We start from the raw sequence: 17866 nt of genomic DNA, 5'->3' as shown, positions 1-17866 counted from the left end.
AGATTTAGCTGTGACTTCTGCAAAAACGAGTTTAATATTTGTTCAACTCATGAATTTAATAATGTTGCTGCTGCTCTAATATTTATGTTCCAATGTCCAGTTGAACAGTACATCTACTTTTGCATAATGAAAGCTATATGTAAGGAACCGTTGTACTATATAAAAGTTGTAGTAAATGTGAAATGCTTCAGTGCATCATTTTGGTGTTATTAGCTAGGAATGCTGCTTTTGCAGGCCCAGCTTGTTTTATTGATAGGAGCAATCTGTTTTTATTTTAACAGTGAGAGAACTCTCTTAGTGAGCACTGCTGTTTTATTACAGGCAGTAAATATGACCCCACCTAAAAGAACAGCCTATCATACCTATCTATGCCTATTTAGAAGCACTTCCCTTTGAGACATCATCTTGTTGCCAGGACTTTCCTCAGGCAGTGAAAACAGCTTAATTCTTTCATCAACATCTAAACTTGTATACATGTCAAACTCGAGAAATGAACTCCACCACCCCTCTGATACCGCACTGGAGAGTTGTAGATAATAGAGTAACTGCGGTATCTTTAGGATCCTCCATCAAGAATAGATGATGTTTACTTCCCTCTTCTAATGATGGGATTGTTTATCATATGTCATATTTAATCAGCTCTTTTTATACTCTCCCGGCACTTCAGACTGAAGCCTCATCTCCAGCGCCGCTTGTTCCAAACACCATATATTTTGGTTAATATTGTCTTTTTGCCGGTCGTGTATGGAGATTTGCATAGTTTGTCCTCCGTTGATTTATATGGATGATAGGAGAGGTGACTGTAGGATCACACAGGCCTTTTTATATGGTAATGTCAGCCTGGAGTCGCTAATAGAGCCGAAGATGGCCAATAGTGGCATATCATTTTTCCATAACAGCCGACATAGTTCTTTCTTCACTGCAGTGTATGTGACAGTCTTTTCATTGATCCATATAGTGCTTAGCATGAGCAATGCCAAAGCCCTATCATATGTGCAGTGCTGAAAAAAAAAAACTGTGCAGAATAAATTGAGAGCATGTATTTATTTACCCTGATGGTGGATGATGAACTAGGTGTTTTTGCCTTGTAGATCCTAAAACGGTCATGCACAGAGATCTTAACAGTGGAGCCATCCAGTGTCTGTGTGAATCGTGAGTATTTTGAGTCTTCCTATTTATACTGATGTGCATGTGTGTTTATGTGTGCGCATGACTATTTTGTGGGGTCAGCTCCCAAGTGTGCTTCTCATTATGTCCTCATCTGGTTAATATACCGCAGAGTCTTTTGACATGGTCCTCCAGGGGAATGGATTTATGCAGGGGAGAGTCCAAGACGGAGTCCTTTGCCGCTTCCTGGTGGATGGTCAAACTTACAGTGAGTACAGACAATCCCAATCATCCGTGTTAGCGCATCATTAAAAACTAAGAAGTGCAACATGAACCATTCTCAGTCTGAGAGACTAACATATGCACAACAGAGTCAATGTAAATTACTTAATATTAACTCATTGAGTATTTCACACCTAAACTGAACGGACACTTGAAAGGCCCAAAAACAATCAAAACAGTGTTACTATGAATTCAAACTTTAATACACTGAAAATGACACACTATTAGCGTGTAATAGTACTAATATTATTATTAAATAAAATTAGTTTCACTCTGCCCATATTTTCCTTTTTTCAAAACATTCCTTTAAATGTCCATGGAATAATGGTCACCCTACCTTATTCTGAAAAGCCCTTCTGTTAAAATCACTCTACCATTAGTAGCATGTGTTATAGTTGCAGCATCTACATGTGTTGCACCACTGTGATGTGCATTAAGTCAATAGGAAGTATAGTTTAATTTATGTATCTTGTTAAAACTGCTTGTCTAACTGGCAGCTAAGAATAAAAAACTAATAGCTTGGATACTTAATCTGCTTTCCCTGGGCATCTACACTAGTGATTTCTACATCTGTCATTATACTGAATGGGTCTGTCTCTGTCCTGGTTTTACATGAAAGCAGTGCACATTTGATGTTCGAAGCTTCAAAAGAGTAACTCAATTCTGTTTTAAACTGTGTATAGAAATTACTTTTTAGGAAAAAACCCACACATGTCCTGGCACTGGTCTTTGGCCTGCACTGATTGCGTCAGCAGTTTTAGTGAACTCGGTTACAGTGACAAATAGTGTAGTGTTATACATATGGGATTGAGGTTATTCTCCAGCTAGTTTGGGGGTGTAATATAGCACCAGCAGACAATAAATTTTCTTTATTTTTTTTCCAGCTGAGAAATCAACCACAGTGCGAGATGACTATGTGCTCTGTCCTGCGCCAATGCTTCAGTATGCTGGACAGTGAGTATTCAAAAGTGGATGGTAGAAATGAATGATGCGGGTGTAGTGGGAGTATTACTTAATAAGCTGGACTATGTTTTGTTTGTCATGGGGACATCTTTCCAACAAATGACATGTTTGTCTGGACTCTTGAATGCACAAGAAAATTTAATATTGCTCATTAATTATTCTCCTTCTCTGCCATTATACATCCATTATACCACCTGACACTGAGTAGGAGTCCCATGTCGTTAATGTGGAACTGAACCTGAGAGCTTATGCTGAGACTTGTGCCTATAATGCAGCATGTTATAACACTGAAACCTCTGTATGTGATCACTATTTAAAGGGTTTGCTTAATTAACTCTTGGCTTGTGACTATGCCCCATTAAGTAGTTAGCTGCTATGGGCGGCGAGTAAACACATCTGGCAGAGGGCTTTAAAAGGATGTGCGACAGATGCAGCGATTCCCTTTTCTATGCTCCAATTTAAATAATTCACCATGCCCTGACAAGCGTATTCACATACCACCTGCATCTTCAAGTATAGGAGCAGTCCCTGTCTGCTTTTCTCTCTCTCTCTCTCGTTCTCTCTCTCTCTCTTTGTCTCTCTCAAGACTACAATTTAAATATTTTAAATTCAAATATTTTTGTTTACACCGTTTTACTAAAGAGTTTAAAATGGTTCATATAGACCCAAACAGAACTTTAACAATTCATCTTAAACAATTAAACATGTTCAGCTGAACTGTATCTTGAACCCAACAAACTACTGTTAATAAAGTAGTGTATAGCTAGGGACTCATGCGATTTTTAGGGCCCTTGTAATACAGGACTGAGAGGATGAGAAGCTGGCAGTGAGTCTGGCGGTAGTTCCACAATCAGGGTTGCCAGGTCTCAGCAAAATTTCCATCCAACTGCATCTCTAACTAGCCTCAAAAGGGCCTCAAATTTTTGTCTTTTTCTTTGCGTCTTTGAGTGGGAAACAAGTTCACTGTGGCCCGCACGCGTTTCTGTTTAGCAGTATCTGCAATACAGCGATTATCAATTCCATAATCTTTACACTCCATAATCCTTAAACTTTCCCGTTTGTATGCCATAGGCTATTTTTGCGGAATTTTGTTAAATTCAATTCTGATTATTTGCTTTAAAATAAAGGTTCTTGGTGCTTCCATTGCTTATTTTAAAACTAGCTTTTTCTACCACAACCTTGTTCCAAAACTATCACAATATGAAATAAAAGCCATGACTCTGTCACGCCTGTCCACAATGGTGGCACAGATAAGAATAGAGCATTGACCTGATACATGGTTATCCTTAATGTACGCAATGTAGACACCTGGAGTAATGCCAACCTGGTTTCCTTCAGCTCTTAGTGCTTGATAAAGAGATATTTATACACCAAGGTCCCTCAAAGGCATATATATCAAACCTAACAGTCTTTCTTTAAATTGAAGTTCCTGATACTGAGATAGCAGGAGAAAGATGGATGATTAAACATCTGAGAAAGATATTTGCCAGAAGATTCTGTCTCCATGGATTTGATTGGACATATTTGGAGCTACTCTCCCATTCAGTGTCCACATATCCAGCTTGATTAACAATCTGCCTAAAATTTGCATGTATCGAGTATGTCAGCTGAATTAGCCTCTCCTCTGTTCCATTCAGTAAACGCATCTAGTTAACATGCACAAACCTTTTGAAGAATTCCTGCAAGCCGCTGAAGCAATTTACAGCCATAATAAAGCCAGCCAATTAAAAATTGTTTGAAAGCTGCATTAAACCAAAGTTTTGGAGTAAATGTTATGAATTTATGAATTACCATGCCATTATAAAAAGTTTAAGCAAGTTGAAATACATCAAGTGCACAATCTATTTTACATTATATTATTGTACATTATATTACTGCTTAGCTAGATTATGATATATTTTAGTCAACAATGTGGTATTTTTTGATACAGCTTGATGGATCACACAAACCCATTGCACAGAATGAGAAGACTTTGGCCTACTCTTTTTCATATTTCTTATCTTGGAAGGGATCTCAGGCATTCACACAGTTGGTTTCGTACTCATTGATTTTCATTAGCTCCATGATTATTGTCTCTTGCATAATAGACATATGGAAATTACAATGCCGTTCATCATTAGGTGCTTAATTACATGCACTGTAGAGCTTCTTATTCAGTAAATAGGTGATGAGATCCTCCTTTTTGTCTTTTTAAAAATCTGTGTAAGAATTAACAAGGATAATGGTACTGAAAATGTACAGCAGTAGCAAATTATAAAAAGTATGAATACCTTAACTGCTGTAACTGAAAAAAAAAAAAAAAAAAAAAAAAAAAAAAATATATATATATATATATATATATATATATATATAAATTTAAATTATATATATATATATATATATATATATATATATATATATATATATATAAATTTAAATTATATGTGTTTTGTTGTTAATTATGTCTTGTCTGCTTTTTTTTCTTCCATTTTTTGCAGTGAAATCCAAGATCTTTGTTTTATGTTTTGTTTTTATGTTAATAAAGTAAAATCATTTGGAAGACCTTGACGCTTGTTTTGCATTTCCTTAGAAAAATGGAAGTTCTCATCAGCTTGAATGGGGGCAAGTCCTTTGTTACAAGTCCCTTCACCATCACTGCGTCAACTTGTGTAAGTTTTATTCTGAAGGATGTTAACTAAGAAGAGAACAAGAAAAGTTGTGTGATTACATACTTTTTTTTTATATCTACTTTCCAAAAATGCGTTATTTCACAGAATTAATATACAGTGTCATAGAGAGAGAAAGAGAGCGAGAGAGAGAGAAAAAAAATTGATCCTCAAAAGGAAAACACATTGTTATGACAGCCACTGCAAAAATGTAAAAATAGTAATATGAATGAAGAGCAGTGAATAGATAAGTAAAAATCAAATAGGAATTAGTGAATATGTAAAAGGGACACTGAATGAGTCAAAATATAAGATATATAGATATGTACATTCCTGAAATTTGAAATGGCACTAAAATGAATTTATTCTTTTATCAGTCGGATGGTACCATCGTGGCCATTATATTTCTGGTGCTGTTGCTCCTCGTTGCTCTGGCTCTCATGTGGTGGTTCTGGCCTCTCTGCTGCACTGTGGTAAGTGTAACAATATCACATGAACATTCTTCTGGGCACTAACAGTTCTCTTCCTGATAAAGCTTTGAACAGTGATTTTTCCCAGTGGAGCCTTTTTAATTATTATCTCTTCTCTTTTACCATTTGGCCTCCTGTTAGCCTTCTCTCTGTAAAGTCTTGTTTAATTTTCTGATCAAATCATCATTCTATTAAAGTAAGAATGCAGCAGTGAGTGTTTCTTCACTGGTCATTTGCTGTAAAGTAAGTTGAACAGTAAAGTTGGTCTCTCGTAGGCCACATGCGGCTATGAATCATGTGCTATGAAGTCATCTTTGGTTTTTGTGTGGTAAAAACATTGCCACAGTTAAACTGTGATGTTAGGCAGGTGTGGCAATGCAAAGGAAGGAACCTAACCACACCCTGCATTTCTCTTTGATATCAACATTACATAGGGAGGAGGTTAGGGTTGTTTCATATGTCAAAGAACAGAAAGAACCGTTTGTGCTATTGTTTGAGAGAAAATGGTACACCTTTTTGGTTAATTTATCGTGTGTTTAATATGTAAGGAATAAAACATGACAGAGCCTTTAGTTAAGATAAGATAAGATAAACTGCACTGATCCTACACTAGGGAAATTCCCTCATTTCAGCAGCTCAATTACACACAACAGATACAAAAATACACATTACATAGGAACTGAATAGAAAAATGTCTTTAAAAAAAAAGGAATAGAAAAATAAGAATAAGAGTAATAATAATAGTAATATGTACACCATGTACACCTCATTTTATGTACATATGAATAAGAATATGAATATATACAGATGAGTAAGACCTCGTTCATATAGAGATAAGTGACAAATGGAATAGCTATAGGGTGTCCTGAATTTTGATTCCACTTATACCACAGTAATAAGCAATTTAGTTCCACTTAAAGTTGTGGAATTTGTGAAAAATAAATTCCTGTTTGCCCGTAAATTCCCTCACTTTCTCTCAAAAAGTGAGTCCAGCATACAAGTCCCACTGGATTAAGTTTTACCAAAAACCCATATTTTGTAATACAGCCCAGCACTATTATCAGAGCTGAGCTGTTACAGAAAAATAATCAACACCTTCTCACCGATCACAGTTGAGAATTCAGCTCTGCTCTAACATGTTATTCTAACCATATCCAAAACTGCTGTTCTAAGATATGTAATGGAATGGGGTGAAAAATTCAAACCTCATAGAAGGTAGTACTCACTTCTAAAAGAAGGAAATCAGCAACATTTCACAGGCTTAACTAGGGAACTATACAGATGGCACACTGTGGAACTATTGCAATTGGCATCACAGCAGCAGCTCAAAATGATATGCGCCACCTCTCTTTGAGAACCTGGTGGGAGCTCATCCAGAATGAGATGGAAGCATATTTTGGAAAACCAACAAAGGCATTAAAATGTAAACCCCCTGCAGCATGTCTGGACCAGGCTCTGCTTGTCTTAGTCGAGGAACTGCTGCTCCCCTCCATCAGGGACCTCCGGCAGAAGAGAAGGGCCATGTGTGCTTTGTTAATATTTAAACTCAGCCCTGCCAGATTTTCAGCAGTCAGATATGTTCAGAAGCATCAAGCCATCCTCCCCCACCCTCCTTCCTTTTCCCATTTTTCGTGGGATACTCTGTGTAGCCAGATTGGAGGTCAGTTTGAGTGTGGGTGTAGTGAGTTAGCCTTGATTCTTGGACTCGAAGGCATATGCAAGGCCAAATAATGTTCTAACATTTGTTGTGTGATAGAATTAAGTCTATACAGCAATATAACATAAGAAGTTTTTGTTCTCTACATGGCAACCGCATTACATACTTTAGAAATGTCCATGTAACAAGCCTTCCCATATTATTAAATTAATTTTTTTCTCACAAATAGGTTCATGTTAATACCTCATTTTTGTTCAGAAATGTGCTAGCTGCCACATCTGCGATCAGTTGAAGCCAGGAAATAGCTTGATAAAGCATGATGTGTACAGAAGAGAAGCAAACAGATTATAAACTTCAACTGAACAATTATCCCAAAGCCATATGGGGTTGTTGCCTGGTTGACACCTGATTGGTTGATTTTTCGAATAGTGGCTTGTAGCCACTCGGGCAAGAGTCAGATGGCTAAGTATTTAGTGATTTTGGAATGTAATTACAATGCTGCTTCTCTGAGGGGTTTTGTCTGTTGCACATCTGTCCATCAGGTATTTGAAAACCTAACAGCCCAGGGTGTGATTTGTATAATGCCTTATTTATCCCACAATATGTTGGGGAAATATAAATCTGCTGCTTAATTACTCAATAAAAGAGTTAATCCTTTAGCCAAAGATTCACCCTAAAAATATGTTAATTATTGCTATGCAGGGCCCCCCACCAACACATGTTCCTGGGTTTTGCCAACAATCAAAGTGCAATTAATTAAGTCTAATTTATCATTTTCCATTAATATAATGACAACATTGGTGTAATGGTATCAGTGGGTTTTAATGGGAATGAAACAGCTGCTTGACCTATGATTTGTAATAATAAATGAAGATTTTTTTCCCCGATGAAAACTAATTTGCTAAAATGCTTAACCTCAAAGTGGTGGCCTATCCATCTTTCATGAGTAAGTACTGATTCTCGATTTAGAGGGCGTGTGCAGAGTAAAGAGCTGAAAGATGCTAAGAACATATCTGCCAGGAGTCCAATATGAGCTGCAAGCTTCAGTCATAAAAGATATTAACCTTTTGAAAGCACTTTTTATTTAGTAATAGTATAGTGAAATACTGAAAACCTTTTCTCCTTGAACCAGCTTTGGCCAAGGCAGATACTGTTTAATGTCACAAACAGTGCTACAGTAAGACCTTTTCCTGTTCATTGTGACAGGATGTGTGTGTGTGTGTATGTGTGCACACGTGCTTCTTCCTTTCACTGGGGACAAGGCACTCTTCTACCAGACAGGGTCTGGAGTGCAGCCTGAGCCTCCCTTCTGCATATCATTGGAGCTAATTAACTCCTTAGGACTTTATGATTGGGGGATTGCTGGGGAGCGCTGAACCTCATCCAATTAATTAAAAGATAAACGGGCTGCCATGCTCACCCCAAAGACTCCCCTGTCAACAAGTTGATTTTGAGCTTTTCTTTATTTTGCACCAGGGGCCCGCTGTGTTGGTTTACAATCACAGCCCTGTAATCAAATGTACACGGAGGTGCTGGGCTCCAGTTGTTCAATTGTAAATCTGCTCCTCTGAGTCTGTGCGAGGTCCTAAGAACAATGTTTCTGCATACTGAACATGTTCATTAAGCCTGATGTTTTATTTCATTATTTCTGCCTGTGTCTGCTACTTGAAAATAATTAAACTGTTGTTTGTTTCACGCCAGGTTATTAAAGACCCACTTCCTCCAAGACCTCCTACTCCACCACCTGTTAGTACAATAAATATCATATTTCTCTGATTTTCTTTTCTTTATGTATGCATTTGTGGTAATTATGTGGTAGTTATGTAGTATTTATGTTTAATTATGAATTGAAAAGAAATGTTAATGCTCTCATTTTCAAGCAACCAGAGGAGAGTCCACTTCCCAAAAAGAAATGGCCAACTGTGGATGCTTCTTATTATGGAGGAAGAGGAGCAGGGGGTATCAGACGCATGGAGGTAAAAACAAAACAAAACAAAAAAAACAACACACAGTCTTTGACTTGTTTATACACTCAGGGCTAGATGTAGGTACATCATGAGATACAGAACAGCTTGATGAAAATGTGCTCACAGTGTATTTGAAATTAAGGTTCAGTTTACTAAGGGTTAGCTCACCATGCAAAATGCACTTGGGTTTAAAATGAAAGTGAAGTAGTGAAATTAGTCAACCACAAAGCCTGCATGGTTGAACAATTTCCTGTTCATAGTCATCCAGGTGTACTAAAAAATTTAAAATATCAATGGGAATATACAGAAAATATAGTTTTCTCATATAAATTCATAGAGGTGCCAATAATTGTTGCACACCAATATTTAACAAAGATTTTTTTTTTGATAAACATGTCTTGTGTTTGCAATTGTTTGATATCCATGAGAGCATAGTATTTTTTGTGAATTTCTTGAACAAAAGATCAAAAGGTTAAAAAGTAAAGACAGTTTTTCACAGCCTTCTTTGCTCATATTTACCCAAGGTGCCAATATTAGTGGAGGAGCACTGTAGGTCCTAAAATCATTTGAAAATCTTCTCATATTATTATGAAAATAAAAATACACAGTATAAAATGCTCTGTCAATTCAGAAAGATCCCAATCTATTGCCTATAATGCTCAGAGAAACATACCTGGTTTTTGAGGTGGACGAAATTGTACACAAAACTGGCCACCACTACTTGCCCAAAGTTTAGTATATTGAACTGTATAAGTAATCAGTTCCAGTTCCCATTTCCTCACCTTTTATTTGCACCTACTTCCCATCTTCTCTCAAATACATATGCATGAGGGAGAGAAACACACTTTGCATGTTTATGTGTGCATGGTGCTTAAATTGCATGTTTAGGCTCATGCAAAATGCAAGAGTTTTTCCTGCAGAACGTGACCGAATTGTACTTAAAAAAAGGCTCATACAGCTTTATACCTCTGGCCATTAGATAGCATATTAGATTCAAGATGGCATTAGTCATTTCTATTGTCTTCAAGGATTATCTTCTGGCTATATTGGTACTCACAGAGATTTTCAAACCTAAACTTGAACCTGAATAGGCTAGAACCTTAAATGAGATATACTATATGTGTAAAGGACTCATGGAGTTGTGGCTCTTTTTACAGTTTCTGACTGATACAGGCCTTTTCTCGTAGTCTGCAAAACTGGTTAGATCACCAGACTTAATGATTTTTTTTTTAAATAGTAAGTAAGTGTTTTTTTTTTTTTTTAATGCATTATTATAATTTGATTCATATAAAAGAACATGAAGAGACCTGAAGTTTTCAACAGAAGTCTTTTTAGATCTAGGACACCTTGACTGATGCCTTTAAGATGACAGGCTCCTGCCAGTTCGGCTTCTGCCACGTCCCGTTCTCTTAACTTATGTTGATGATAAAGGATCAAGATCCACTGTGCTAGCTTAATGAATGCATCTCACAGACGCCCATCTTGTCAGTCCCTGTTGTTCAGCCATAATGCTCTCCTAACTGCTGTCTCCTTCTCAAAAGGAATTGGCATTTTAAGAGGTGCTTGCCATGCTCTGCTACTCTTTCTCCATAGCCCCATGAAGAGGTGGCGTCTCTATGATTTCCCTCCAAAAGCTTAGGAAACTTTTCCCAGGAGTCTGAGAGAGTGCTCGACAGACTTATGGCGTCCTGAGCACCAGCACATTTTCTGTTCCTTTAATGCACAAAGCTTTTATTCATCTAGACAGCCCCATCTCCATTTCTGAAACACTTCTGTGGACCTGGGGAGAGGTGTGTCTGTCTTCTTTCTTTGAATGTAAAGTAGTTAGGGAGACCTGTGGCATGGGGAATATTTTATTCATTGAAGAAATTTAGTTTATTTATTTATTTATTTTTTAAACTCTTCAGGATGTGATACTCAAAAGCTGTTTTGAATTGTTCTGGCTTAACCTACTGTGTGGCCCATTCATTTAAACTCATACCCTGTTTGCATGATGGAGCATTTACCACCATAACAGATGTGTTGAATTAAAGCATTAAAGACATTAAAGCAATTAACATTGATCAAACATTTTGAAAGAGGTGAATTATTCAATTTAAATGAAATAGCCAAGATTATTGGTTGTATTTCCAGGTTCGCTGGGGTGAGAAAGGTTCAACAGAGGAGGGGGCGAGACTGGAGAAAGCCAAGAATGCAGTGATTTCAGTACCAGAAGAGGTGGAACAGCCGATGATCAAAAAGCCCAAACCATCTGCACCTGCCTACCATCAATCTGAAACTAAATGGTACACTCCAATCAAGGTGAGTTGATCATATACATGACACTGCCTTTAATTTGCATATATCATACACAATTCCATTCATAATAGAGTTACAAATGTCTGAGACACTATTTTCATTTTATTTCTATTATTTCATTAAGACCCTGAATCAGGCTTTCTTTTCAGTAATCTGAGACCCTGCCAGTATATCTAAATATTCTTGGTTTGTATAAATTGGGCATCAACCAAGGAAGACACAGACATTGCTAAACATGAGTTGTATGCAAATACAGAGATAATACCCAGGATGTTAGTGAGCCACCAGGCTTTAGCGTGACCCTGGATTGTCATATAGTCAAATGACTGATATATAAACTTCCATGCATCATTTAGGAATATATTTACATGTATTTACGTTAAAAAAAATTCTTGAGTCATTTTAACTTTTTTTGGTTATGTCTTGGTTCACAAATTTGCAGTGTTCACGTCTTACATTTACATTTACATTTATTAATTGAGCGGACACTTTTATAGAAAGCGACGCACAAATGAGGAAATACAAGCAAGCGATCTATCAAGCGGAGAACAATACAAGTAGTGCTACCGTACAAGATCTTTTAATTGAGTTCTAGGTCTTAGCTAACTTTGTTAACCTGAGGTAATAATAATTAGTCTATTATGTTTAGAATTATGATTCCGGGATGTCATCGCTGCTCGCTCTTCAGTGATGTGTGTCGCCCGTCACTTGTGATAACAAAAAAACCACAAACCTTTGCACATTTTACTATTCAGTATTGCAAATAAATAGCTGCACATTTAAAAACAGCATTAGAGCATTTATTTGTTTGATCCAGATGGATAATATAATGTTCATGTATGATCATGGAAAGCGTGTGTAACGAACAGAGACGATTTAGTTTTTATGACATGGTAACCTGCCTGTGTACTGTATAGCCTTAATTAGATCCTATTCATATTTACGAACATAAAATAATGCATAATAATGCATTAACAGCTGAGCCATAACGATGGGAAAGTGTATGAAATATTTATATTACTATTAATAAATCTAAATGTCATATCTTAAAATATATTTAAATACAGTTTATAGTACTCAGTTATCACCACACTGCTGTCTTGTTTTCTATATTAGCATCAGCTTTGTTTATTATTACCAGGTCATTATATTAACAACATACAGTGAACCATTTCGTACTGTGATTTCTGTAATATATTTGATCACTGCTATTGTTTACGGTAAATTATCAACTACTTTTATATCTGTTAGTAATAAATGATTAAATCTTGTTGAAGAATAATTTGGGAACAGTAAATACTTCAATACTTCATAGCAAGGTTTTTTTTTTTATTTTTTATGCAGGGTCGTCTGGATGCACTATGGGCTCTACTGCGGAGACAGTATGATCGCGTTTCCCTCATGCGACCCACTACTGAAGATAAGGTAGGCCACAGAAACCTAGTAAGGTTTACCTACATTTACAAAGTGGCACACAGACATCATGACATTGCTGATAAAACTGGAACCATAAGTCCCAAAGACCAGACATGTGCAGTCAGATATACATAAATAAATTAAAGGGCAGGAAAATTCTGTGTAGCACAGGAAATTGGATTTCTGCATACAGTTGTGTGTGTGTGTGTGTGTGTGTGTGTGTGTGTGTGTGTGTGTGTGTGTGTGTGTGTGTGTGTGTTACATCATGCAACAGCTGCACACACTCAGAACAGGATGACATTCACACCCAAATACAATAAACCACTGCAGGCTTTTCTTCCTCTTGCACTGCACATACCAGTGCAACAAAGTTGTGAAAAACACTGGCACCTATACTCTCCTGAGTGAGATTGCGTTCATGAGGTTATACGGATAAAAATTATATATTTAAGTAAGAGCTGAGATTCTTTACACATCATCTAGGATACAATAGTTCAATAATTAGGGAACTTACAACATTTCAGGGATGCAATATTAAGTGTCATGGTGAATACGCAATAGCTTAATCATCTGTCTGTTTCAGTCAAACACAGCATACTCTAGGAAGGAGCATAATATGAAGTGTGTGTGTGTGTGTGTGTGGGGGGGGGGGGGGGGGGGGGTAAGGCTGTTAGCAACAGCTCTGCTGCGTTAGCACTGATAACATCCTGCTATAGAAAAAAACAGACAACCCTTGCTAGTGCACTTATACTTAAAATGGTTTTGTTATCAAAACTAACACATTAGTAATTATTTGAATTATTAAAGCTATAGACTTTAATTATTCAATGAACCATGGAAGAAACATTTTTTTTAAGAAGTTACAAACCCTTCATTATCCAATGAACCCATTAAAACACCTTTTTTCGAAACTAAGAACCCTTAATTTATACAATCAATTTTTAAAGAACCCCTTTTTGGAAGCTAGATACCCTTAATTATCCAATGAAGCTTAAGTGAGCCCCTTTTGGAAGCTAAGTGCCCTTATTTATCCAGTCAAACCTTAAAGAAGCCATTTTTGAAAGCTAAGATCCGTTAATTACCCAAGTGAACACTTAAAGAATCAATCTTTGAAGCCAAGAACCCTTAATTATTTAATGAAACTTTAACAAGCTTCTTTTTTGGATACTAGGAGCCCTTAATTATCTAATGATCCTTTAAAGAACACTTTTTTTTTGGAAACCAAAAGCAATTAATTATCCAGTGAAACCTTAAAAAACCCTTTTGGGAAGTTAAGAACTCTTATTTATTCAGTGAACCCTTTAAGAACATTTAAAGAATTTATTTTGTTCAGTTCTTTGTTTTGTGCTTTTTTTCTGGAAAATGCCTGGTTCCTAGATTTTAAAAATTTTTCAGCATATTTGTGTAGTTGAACTTGACACAAAACGAACTTAACCCCTGCTGGAGTCAAATTCCTCTCTGCATTCCCATGTTTTTCTATTCGCCAGGCACATTGTTGGTTTGTTCAGGCTTTTTTGCTAACTACTGGATTGTAATAGCTTCAGCCAGTAGATAAAACCTTGCACTTGAATAAAATTGTTCCATTCCATGTGTGTATTAAAAAGAACAAATATTAGAAAATATTGTGTGCAGGTACAACCAGAAATAACTGGAATAGCAATGTGGGCACAGAACAAAAAAAGTGCTGCACACAGTTAGAGTTTGAGCCACTATTCGTGACCTTTCTCTAAACAAAACCCAAAACCTCAACAACTCCAAGCAAGTCCAACCCTGGGGAGCATTCAGAGTCATTGGAAGACTCTGAGCAGGTCCCTGGCACTCTTTTCAAGGCCGCAGTTTGAGCGTACTGACTTTAAAGCGCTTCATCAGGTGCACTGTGCCCAGGCGAGCGTTATCAAAGCTCGAGAAGTCCCCCGCCTGAGGAGAGAGAGTGGGGGCTTTGATGGGCGACAGGAACCCTCCGGGGTCATGAATTTTTCAGTGCTGGATCGCCGGGTTACAAGGACTCATACAGGTGTAAGGAAGCAGGTTGTCGCAGACATCTGTTCAGCTCCTGGACCCTGGGGTCCCTCCCACCATTCCCCTGTTTCTCACTCAACCCCCACTCCAACAAACACACACACACACACACACACACTGCCTGTAGCCAGACTGCAGGATTCTCAGCAGCTGTAGGTTTTATAAGCAGTCCAAATACTTACTGGTCTCCCATTTTACTGCCTGAGGGGCTCCAACACCAAAGGTAGAGCAGGAGATGGACACAGCTGCACTGCTGCACTTGCCCGGGGCACAAATAAAGAGATCTAATGCACTTTGACTGTGTTGTTGGGGAGATCTGGGAGCCAGGGAGGCACTTCAGAGCCAACTTAGCACCGTAACATCTGCCGCTGAGTTTTTCCGGAAAAGAGCGGCTAGGGACAGCAGGTAGCGGAAAGCGTCAGCGCCTTTTGAACGGCCGCCTGGCTTTCTTGCCCGCCTCCAATCCGACTGGCTTGCTATTGTTTTTCAAAGCAGCAGCCTACAAAAAGCTGCTAACAAGCTCCTTTATAAATGATACATTAACATACATTAACCCTGGCGATCTGTCGCAGAAATCCAAAGTCACCGCACACAAACTGAGAGGAAAGGACTGCTCATTTGAGGTATTTTAAGACTCATGCTTTTTAAATCCCTATGGGCTACAGAGAAAAACTGATCAAGACTGCATTGACGGTACATTTCCCAGAAAGAGCTCAGTCTAATTCCACAAAGCTTCCAGCTCTTGTTATGGTTCCCTATAGGTATGATTGCTAGTTTCTGTTCTCATAAATTCAAGGAAAGTAATGACTCATTATCCCTTAAATCTACAGAAATTGAGACAGAAGAAGCACGAGGAACATTTCTTTTTCCCCTCAAACACCAAACAAACAATCTTTTTTGTTCAATGCATGCATATAATGTCGCTTTAGTGTCACCCCTATAACCCTGCACATAACAAATACCTTATTAGCACACACAGTCTTGAAGCATCATAATGGCAGCGCTTGTAACGAGGCGGGTTGCGTTTTTTTAAACGGTAGAAATTTTAACCGCAGACAAAGGCAGTCGTGATTCCGTGACTCATGATTTCCGGAGAGTGGGGGTTAAAAAGCAGCCCACTGTGACAGTGTCTTAATTTACCAGCCATCGGCCACATAAACAGTGTTCCAGGAGCATTTTAATTAAGCGACTACGAGCGGGCAGCGAGATGCAGCCCAGTTCTTGAAGAATGCCATTAGAGGAGGGGGTGGATGGGCGTCGAAGATGCAAGGGTAGCAGCACTGGCATGGGCAAAGAGCGTTTTGGCGGAGGAGGGTAGCAGCGAAAGAGGAGAAGCAAGAGATTAAGTCACTGGGCTGGCAGGCCGAGTCCCTCAGGTCTCAGACACACATGGCCAGATTGAGATTTTAACACACATGGCCAGATTTAGCCATGGTAGTGTGTAAGAGCTTGGATCGGGGCATGAGCGCTCACAGACAATACTGGACTGTTTGTACTGCGCCCAGACGAGTGCGAGAACTCGGGTCCTAATGAACTAGCCAGAGCAGTATGAACTGAAGCCTGGCAATTTCAGTGAGGAGCCATTTAATCAGCAGAGTCACGCGCTGTGGCACAGTGCTGTAAATATGGTTTGGAATTTACAAGTTGAGGCAAATGCTGTCTCCTTATATCAGCTGTATGGCTTTGCCCATTCTTATTATAGAAATGTTTAGTCTTTCATGTTATTCTTCAGTTTTTTTTGCAGTGAGGAAATTAATGAAACTGCTCAATTAGATCCTGATTTTCTCCCTGAATCACTGCATTCAGTATTCCATTACAGCCTTTGTTATGCAAATTAATTAGCATTAATTTACTGATTAAATTGGATGATGCACTAGATATTTACATCAAAATAAACCAAAAAAGAGAGGGAGACAGCTAAATAGGGAAAGATCTAACAGCAGAGACTAATAACTGTTTGTAAATACATAACAGAATATATTAACGGTGTATTATTTCATGACAAACACTATACTAAATGCCGTGCTGTATTAAATATAATGAACTGACTCAGTGATGAACAGAAAGCACTCTTGTTGCAAAAAAAAAAAAATGCAAATGGTGTTAAGTACCCTAGATCAGAGAGCATGAGATTTCTAATTAACAGGGTAATTGGAATTAAACCAGAGCATCACAAATAATGAAGTGTTTCGAAAAGGAGCCGACGTTTGCACAGAAGAAGAGTTAAAGCGGCTGATGGAGCACAAACACAATTACTGAAGTTTGACTCCTCCACCTCCTTCTCTCTCTGAATCACCTTCGCTCAGCCTCCTTGGCTTTTTATTGGCTTTAAGTAGCTGGTGTGGAAATGCTATAATGGGAGAATTGTGTTTGGGTGCATGTGGGGGGCTGTCCGAGGGAACAATAGGTGTGTTCAGACTCCTCATTAGCGTTATCAGTGGACGCTCCTGGTTCGCACTAACAAGCGGCATGTCGAAAGCTGACACTTTCATTCAGCCGCTTCGGCCCCAGAAGAGAAGTGACAGCTTTAACGGTGGCAGGGGCTTGCCGATTTCAACGAAATGGCCCCTCGCTTTTTGAACCAGATTAGATCTACCCCCACCTCTTTTTTTCTATTCGAAATATTTCGGCACGCGAACTGCAGAAAAGTAGGGCAGATGTCCGGACGGCTGGTTGTAAATTTGGTAATGTGCGCAGTGTTAAGCTGCAAGGCTCCCCGCGCAGCCAGGCCTGCTGGTAACAGGATTAGATGGGGGACCCCAGTGAGCCCACGTCAGTTTTTTGGAAATGTGGCTCTGGGAAGAAGGGATTGAGTAAAGCAAATAGAGAATAAGATGGTCTGAGCTTACACTTCCTAAGAAAAATTCTGCATAATTGTTGTCCTGGAGTATTTGTGTTGTGCTATAATGATTTATAGACACAGGATTTTTAATTATTACTCTAGAATATTAAAGGAGATAACTACTACAAGTATGAGAATAACAATGTATTAAATTTTTATTTTATTTAGCTTTTAATAATTTTTTTTTTGGAAGATTCCTA

At 38.1% G+C, this 17866-nt stretch overlaps 1 protein-coding gene across 1 annotated transcript in view; it reads left to right on the top strand.

The window, feature by feature from the left end:
- The window catches only part of antxr2a (ANTXR cell adhesion molecule 2a), a 48785-nt gene that overhangs the window by 9139 nt on the left and 21780 nt on the right, over nucleotides 1-17866 (top strand). The window contains exons 8-16 of the mRNA XM_017452288.3: nucleotides 1092-1152; nucleotides 1280-1375; nucleotides 2274-2343; nucleotides 4922-5000; nucleotides 5375-5470; nucleotides 8826-8870; nucleotides 9005-9100; nucleotides 11225-11392; nucleotides 12734-12814. Of these exons, the coding sequence (XP_017307777.1) occupies nucleotides 1092-1152; nucleotides 1280-1375; nucleotides 2274-2343; nucleotides 4922-5000; nucleotides 5375-5470; nucleotides 8826-8870; nucleotides 9005-9100; nucleotides 11225-11392; nucleotides 12734-12814 (792 nt within the window). The remainder of the gene's footprint in view (nucleotides 1-1091; nucleotides 1153-1279; nucleotides 1376-2273; nucleotides 2344-4921; nucleotides 5001-5374; nucleotides 5471-8825; nucleotides 8871-9004; nucleotides 9101-11224; nucleotides 11393-12733; nucleotides 12815-17866) is intronic.

This window comes from Ictalurus punctatus, chromosome 22 (assembly GCF_001660625.3).
Source record: "Ictalurus punctatus breed USDA103 chromosome 22, Coco_2.0, whole genome shotgun sequence".
In the NCBI taxonomy this organism is placed as follows: Eukaryota; Metazoa; Chordata; class Actinopteri; order Siluriformes; family Ictaluridae; genus Ictalurus; species Ictalurus punctatus.
The sequence above is the reverse complement of the archived record's forward strand: the minus strand, read 5'-3'. Positions and strand labels throughout refer to the sequence as shown.